The following is a 7,278-nucleotide window of genomic DNA, read 5'->3' on the forward strand; positions in this document are numbered from 1 at the left end:
AGTTGCCTTTCAGATACGGATAGTTATTTGTACGAGAATTTAGTAGTAAGCTATAAAATTATTGAAAAACCGGAACGATACTTGACGGTATGCGGTACCGTTCCTGACATCACCCGCTACAATTGTTAATAACTAATTATTGAAAGGTTCTAGAGCATTAAAATCTATATGAGAAAGTTACTAAAGATCCACACTTCATTCTTCAATACAAAAAGTTAACAAATTCTTCGCAGATAATGAGTTATTAAATTTTATTTGGATCAGTATTAAACTCGTCGTATTATTTGTAACAGTTCACTATACACGAGTAGGATGAATATGGGACGCTCCCAAATAATATTTAGTAACTCCTAAACTAAACGGAATATGTTCATAAAAGTTATATGAGAATGTAGCTAAAGAAGTTGCAGCAATAGTTTATAAAATTCCACTTGACGCGAGTACGATGAACAGGGACGCTCCCAAATAATATTTAATAACTCTTAAACTAAACCGAATATATTAATAAAAATTATATGAGAATGGAGCTAAGGGAGTTGCCTTTCAGATGCGTATAGTTATTTGCACGAGAATTTAGTAGAAAGCTGTAAAATTATTGAAAAACCGGAAAGGTGCTTGACGGTATGCGGTATCGTTCCCGACATCACCTGCTATAATTGTTAATAACTAATTATTGAAAGGGTTTAGCGAACTGAAAACTATATGTGAATGTAGATAAAGGTCCACACTACATTCCTCAATTCTAAAAGTTCACAAAATGATCCTAATTATTGAGTTATTAATGATTTTTCACCGACCGGCTTAACTTAGGGTCTGATTGGCCGAGCTCAGCGGCCCGCCAGCCAATAGGAAACGTTTTCTCTCTATCCTTGTCGCACAGTAGTGCTTTCCTTGTCTAATACCTCTGTTAATATTCTGTGTTCCTGTTAAAAAATTGTAGTTTGAATCACTAAACGCGAGATGGCGTTAGTCTCGCTTTGAAAATTTTCTGTCCTTGTCTAACACGCGGTACTACTGCTATCCTTGTCTACCTTTATTTCTTTCCTTGTCTAACTCGTTTCTGTATGGCTAAATACCTCGACTAGGTATTCTTCGTAATAAGCACGATTAAATGTATTGGATTGCGAAAGGAAATGGATTTGGTGTGTAAGGAAGAAATAAATAGACTGTAAAATGCTGTAAAACAATACTAGTATATTATAACCTTCTGTAAACCTGCATAACCTGTTGTTATATTTTAATCCTCGGTGAAGACTTTTACTATTTTTGAAATTATATAGCGTCCTGTTGATACGAAGTGCACGTTCATTTATACAGATGGCAAATATGTTTGGGAATAAATTATCGACGGAGTAAATGATTACACATTAATAACATGTTTTTTACATCATTAAACAGTATTTGGAATTATTTCTTATGAATGATACGATAATTATTAATGCTATACACCGATAAATATGTCATCTGTTTTTAAGGTTATGTTTCATAATATGCAATGCTTTCGTATAATGTTTCTAATTATAAGAGCGCAAGCGCAAAAGATAGTTTTGTAATGAGTAAATTGGGATACTTAACTTACTTTACCGCGTATAAAATAGTTAGTCTATGATTGTATCTTTCATATGAATGATTTTCGAATATATTACGTGACTCATGTGTGACCAAGCCATCCATTGTTCTGTGTAGTTTACATTACGAATGTGATCTGTCAAAGTGTACATCAACAGCTTTATATAATTTTATATATAAAAAAGTAATTAAAAATAAATAATTAAACTATCAAATATGGAACCAGAAAGAATTGAACAGTCTGATTTATCAGAAGTCATTTTAAATGAGAATACTGATACCAACACACAAGTATGCAATGTCAGAAAAGTGCGCATTAAAAGTTTATTTTCATTGACATGTAATTTTAGGATCGTAAGTCATTGAGACGACCAAAGCGAGTATTACATTTTTCGGATGGGGATTTAGAAGAATATTCTGATGATGATACTGATACACCAGAAACAAATAAAGCAGCAGATGAAATAGACCCAGTTAAGTTTTGTTTATAATCATCATTATAATAATTTTGTGCATTTTACAAATAAAAATAAATTTAATGTTCTTTGTATAAAAATAAAATATTAAATTTTTAGAAAACTCTAACTTGGTTACCTTGGGCTTGGCATCGAACTACTTACATCAGTGGTAAATTATTGGATGGATGTGATTGTGTAGGTGAATGGTTAGCTAGTTTTTTTGGAATTACAGCACCCAAGTATCAATTTGAAATTAATGAATTCTACAGACTGCAGGCTCTTGAAAATGAAATGCAACATAAACAGGATTTAGAAATGGCAGGGTGGACTGAACCTACTAAAACTAATCTTGTAAATAATGTGTAATTAATTTATAATTAAACTGTTCCATAATACTTGTTCATTAAATTACCAATTTTATATTGGTAAAGAAAATTTCATGTTTTAATGTTGCAAATGTTGAATAGTTTTATGAAGTATTATAGTGTTAAATATTTTAAGAATTATAATCATTTTATTAAACATTACACATAAAAAATGTCATTTTTTAAAACACTATTGGTATATTAATTTTTTTACATATATATTTGACAGTATAAAAATTTCAAAAATATCAAAATGTATTGTACTTGATTAACATAAATTAATATTACGAACATATAGGTATACAATTGTTTTATAGAGAACTGAACAATACTAAGTATTTAAGTTTTGTTTAAAAATGTATGCTAATTAGGGTGAAACTATTGGATTGCTTAATACAGTAAAACTACTACTGTTAACTGAATGTAGGAGATTCATAGTATACCAAAATTACCTTATTTAAAGAACATTTACAATTAGTATTAAAATACTTTTATACATAAATTTGTAATATCAATTCTACCACAAAAATCTTATGTAATTAATATTTTGTAATGATTTAAAAGCACATATATAACTACTAAATACAATTATATTTAACAGAATTAATTCTATAATTGCAGTTATTACTTTTCACATTATAAACTGGCAATAACAATACTTTATATAATGAAGTTTCATTAGACCTTGAGAATGTTCCCTTTGTAATTACCTTCACAAAAATAATAAAAATCACTGTAATATGAAATATTCAATTAGAAAGAACAATTGAAATTGTATTTAAAATAGATGGAATAACTTCACATTACATTACTCTGTATCAGCAAGTGTTCTTTTAAAGGAACATTCATAAGCTCTTTATGTAATTGCTTTTAACGCAGTATGTACCTGCAGTCTTGTATAGCAGGAGCTAATATTCATTTTATATATTAATATGAAAAATCATACTTCTGAAGCTCAAAATATTACGTTTCTGGCACAAACCTATGTAAAGCACTAGTCAAGATTAGTAAAGAGCTTTGAAGGCCCTCAGGTAAATGCCTTTGCAACCACGAACCTTTATATTGCTCTATGTGAGCCAACATTTTATTTGCTACATCAGTTCTAAATGTAGGTGGCAGATTACATACTCCTAAATTAATTACTGCCAGACCCATATTACTATTAGGATTAACACCAACGCCAATTAATGTTCTGCCGATTTGACATGCAGTTAACATTAAACCAGCGGTCAATTGAAGCTCTTGTATTTCCATTAATGAAAATTTTGACGATAAATTAGCTTCATACAACGAATGCGAAATACGTTTAACTTGTTTTGTTACTTTCTGTTGAATAAAATGAAAATATTATTTATCTACTTTTAATATAACTTATGTTTATTCTGTAATACTTACTGCAAATAAATCAGCTGAAAGGTATTCTAAATTTACATTATCTGAATCTGTCAATAGTCTGTACAAGGTGGATCCCCGATTATCAGGAATTTGTTGTAAATCCTTTGTTCCTTGATTCTTACTCAAAGTAAGTACTAGAGTATCTAAACGTCCCAATTCTAATATTGCATTACCAATCTTATATTCTGAATCTTGGAAAACATGAATATCCAACAACTTTGTAATACTTTTTTGCCTACAAAGACATACTTATTAGAATTTGTTTCTCTATTTTATATATAAGCTTGTAATGATTATAAATTCTGTGTAAGTTTTCTCTTTATATACCTTGATCCAAAGGCTTCAGACATTTCATAATTATCATCAATTCCTATATCTACCTCACTAGTTGGATTCCATGCCAAACCTGCTGCTATTAAATATCCAATCCAAGCAAAAGGATGGGGAGTAAGATGGTGTCTCCCAGACCAGTGAGCTACAACTATACCCACTGAATCTTGCACAAGAGATGTTTTTATTGCATTCTTTGTATTTGCATAAGTTGATGCTGGACATCCTGCTAAACTATTATAACTTGCTGTTCCAGAACTGGGTAATACATTACCACCTGCTATTCTAAATGCTTCTGTCCATTCAGAAAAATCATAATCGGCCTATATGAAAATTTGTAATGATGTATTCAATAGTATTGTTTCACAAATTAGTAAGTGAAATTCAATTTTATTTACCTGAAATCCGTATTCAACAAGAATGATATTGGTAGGTATGTTATGAAATTCTGCTTTAGAATGTAATCCATTTGAACAGAGTAACAAAGTTGTATTTGAACTTAAATTTAAAATATGCCACAATTCTTGAAGACATGAATATGATTTAAACACCTCTGACATATCTGTTTCTATAGTTTCATTGACTGATAAATTTAAATCAAAATTATCCGCTTGAACGAGTAAATTAGCCAACCTAGGTCCAACATGGATATAACTTAAACTTGGAAATACTGCTAATAATTCTTGGAATATAGGCCACATTTGAGACAAATGATGCTGACCTACATTAGAATCAACATCCAAAGTTGGAACTAGATCCAAATGTCGATCTCTAAAACAAAAAAGAATGTTTTCGAAATATTAAGCTTAAATATACATACAGATGTAAAGGAGATATGAAAATATGAATTTTATATAAAAGTATAAACAAACCTGCAGTAACGATCGAGTGTAACCATTTCTGATTTTGAATAACATAATTGCCAATCACAATTTGGAGTAAGCCTTGAATATAAATGCAAGTAAGATATTTTAAAGGACGACCACAAATCGATCATATGTAACAAATATTCTAACGTGGGTATACGTCCTCTCGGCGAGATGTCTAACAATATACCGCGATGCGTAAATCTTGGCTCATCTTTTATAAAAACAGGTTCGATTTCACATGCTTCTGATTTATTATGATTTTTGCTTAATCGTAAAATTTGTACAAAAGTACAAACTGCATAGTGTAATCCAGCTAAACTTCCAGCACTAACTTTAATAGTATTTTGCGAAATATGTAATTGATATCCTTCAGGTGTATTAAATAGTTTTTTATTTACTATACATTCAATTCTGTTATCATTAAGTAATTTGCCAGAACTAGGATGCACTTCACCAATTTTTACATCATAGCCCAGCTCTATTAAATGAGTCCTGCTAATTTCCCACACATCTAATATTCTGTGTATAGATTCACTACCCTATAAAATAATGCAAAAATGTTGTATGTAAAATAAAAGGCAATAAAATAATAATGTGTTGTTGTTACATGTAAAAATTATACCTGTATTATGGATATAAAAAGTTTCTTTCCAGCAATAAAGGGTGCAGAAAAATTTTTCAATTCAATAACAGTCTTTGGTTGTGGCCAAAGTAAACTGTAAAGACCATCTTTCTCTGTACTTTTACTTGGACTTTCTTTACCTGATTCTCGCAGCGGTACATCATATACCGGATCTAATGATTTACTGGATTCAATAGAAAGTTGACTCATGTTACTTGAAATAATTTGTAATTTTATATTGTTATAAAATATGTAAGTGCATTATTTGTTAATATTATTGATGAACATAATAAATATTATTATATGACATACTCAGACTCAGCAACTGCTCTTATTATCTCTTCCACAAAAATTCTATGTATTATATCGTTTGATGCAACATCTACAACATATAGATTATATATTTTAATATATGATATATACAATTACCTTTGAGGCATATGAAAGTAAAGGGCCTTCTTCTAAAAGTGGTTCATTTAGAATCTCTTCTTCTGTTATACCTTCATTAGCATTTTCACCTATTACAAAAGTGTTATAATAGATTTGAATAATTGTATTTTAAAGGTTTTTATATATGAAATATAATCTAGTTTATGAGATGTATTTTTATTCACTTCTTAATGTTACTTTGAAGAAAAATCTTCTTAGAATGATATTATGTGACAAAGCGTAAAAATATTCATAACTTTAATATAAAGTTTATGACACATACATGCTTCTATAACGTGTATCGGTAAGTCCATGTTTAACACAGTAAAGACTCTATGAGTTTGTTGGGATCTACACGTTAACTGTTCATGGTCTATCCCCACCACGAAGAGGGACCACCCTAATATTTTCGCAGAAGTCTTGCATTTCTCCGTATTCTTATGTCACATTAAAGTTATATACAGGACAACACTACAAGTAAATTATTTGAATGTTAGCTTTGAAAAATAATCGCAAACATTTCACTAAACTTTTTCATCGCATTGATAGTGCGGCGTTAGTTGTATATCGCAAAAGTATCGATACATTGAATGCAATAAACATCGAGTCATCGAAGCTACTTATCGATCTACTATACTTTTAAAATATTATTCTTCTAGTGTATATTAATAATTGTTATTTACAATTAATAGTGGTTTCCTCTGATCCATCGTGAATTGACTAAAATATTCTTGCATTCAGCGCCATTTTATTCTGATTGAATGTTCATTCATAATATTAAAACATTAGAAACAACGTAGTGAAAGTAGTTTCAGTTTTAATCAATTAAAAGTTTTCTGAAATATAAGTAAAAATAATACAAAGATATAAAATGAAAAAATCGTACAAGAAAAACAATGAATGCATCATGTTCTCTTGATGATTTTGTAAAATCGAAGAGTGTATCGATTTAAAACTGTATCGTGTTGTGTTTTGGAGTAGTACTTTTCAGTGACAATAATGACCTCAGAATTAATTTTAGGTGTACGTTTAGATCCTCAAACATTAACCACAATTAAATTAAATGATGTTAATTTTAAAATGAAAGTTGAGGAACTGAAATATGAGACAGCTGGAAGGGTTAACCTATCAAAAGAATTATTTGGTAAGATGACATTTTTCAACCTTTGTTCTTTGTTTCGACTTTTTGGAACCAATTGTTTTAATTTTCTAATCTAGAAACAATATGTAACTCAACAATG

The 7,278-nt window shown here is 29.7% G+C and overlaps 3 protein-coding genes across 3 annotated transcripts in view; 2 read left to right on the top strand and 1 right to left on the bottom strand.

The window, feature by feature from the left end:
• Nucleotides 1-1,640: 1,640 nt before the first annotated feature.
• Nucleotides 1,641-2,393, top strand: LOC108573472 (protein FAM177A1). Its single transcript, XM_017935928.1, has 3 exons — nt 1,641-1,860; nt 1,920-2,042; nt 2,145-2,393. The coding sequence occupies exons 1-3, from the start codon at nt 1,786-1,788 to the stop codon at nt 2,391-2,393; spliced, it is 447 nt and encodes a 148-aa protein (XP_017791417.1). The 5' UTR covers nt 1,641-1,785.
• An 869-nt stretch (nt 2,394-3,262) lies between these two features.
• On the bottom strand, nt 3,263-6,351 carry LOC108573409. The gene is made up of 9 exons (XM_017935850.1): nt 6,321-6,351; nt 6,043-6,126; nt 5,921-5,990; nt 5,609-5,828; nt 4,990-5,525; nt 4,516-4,888; nt 4,115-4,440; nt 3,788-4,022; nt 3,263-3,718 (listed from the first exon to the last, which is right to left on the bottom strand). Exons 1-9 carry the CDS (start codon nt 6,349-6,351, stop codon nt 3,356-3,358), a joined length of 2,238 nt encoding a protein of 745 aa, XP_017791339.1. The 3' UTR covers nt 3,263-3,355.
• Nucleotides 6,352-7,036: 685 nt separating this feature from the next.
• Nucleotides 7,037-7,278, top strand: part of LOC108573410 (ubiquitin-like protein 7) — a 1,460-nt gene continuing 1,218 nt past the window's right edge. Inside the window, exon 1 of the mRNA XM_017935852.1 lies at nt 7,037-7,212. Within this exon, the coding sequence (XP_017791341.1) occupies nt 7,037-7,212 (176 nt within the window). The remainder of the gene's footprint in view (nt 7,213-7,278) is intronic.

The sequence above is a fragment of the Habropoda laboriosa genome, unplaced genomic scaffold, assembly GCF_001263275.1.
Source record: "Habropoda laboriosa isolate 0110345459 unplaced genomic scaffold, ASM126327v1 scaffold92, whole genome shotgun sequence".
Lineage (NCBI taxonomy): Eukaryota > Metazoa > Arthropoda > Insecta > Hymenoptera > Apidae > Habropoda > Habropoda laboriosa.

What these genes read in the sequence shown, in the direction of transcription:
- LOC108573472 (XM_017935928.1), top strand. Translation starts at nt 1,786, where the DNA reads ATGGAACCAGAAAGAATTGAACAGTCTGATTTATCAGAAGTCATTTTA. An exon ending in ATACTGATACCAACACACAA is followed by an intron (nt 1,861 to 1,919) that starts GTATGCAATGTC and finishes ATGTAATTTTAG; the next exon opens with GATCGTAAGTCATTGAGACG. An exon ending in CAGCAGATGAAATAGACCCA is followed by an intron (nt 2,043 to 2,144) that starts GTTAAGTTTTGT and finishes TTAAATTTTTAG; the next exon opens with AAAACTCTAACTTGGTTACC.
- LOC108573409 (XM_017935850.1), bottom strand. Translation starts at nt 6,351, where the DNA reads ATGGACTTACCGATACACGTTATAGAAGCAT. An exon ending in GATACACGTTATAGAAGCAT is followed by an intron (nt 6,127 to 6,320) that starts GTATGTGTCATA and finishes CTTTTGTAATAG; the next exon opens with GTGAAAATGCTAATGAAGGT. An exon ending in TCTGAAGCCTTTGGATCAAG is followed by an intron (nt 4,023 to 4,114) that starts GTATATAAAGAG and finishes ATGTCTTTGTAG; the next exon opens with GCAAAAAAGTATTACAAAGT.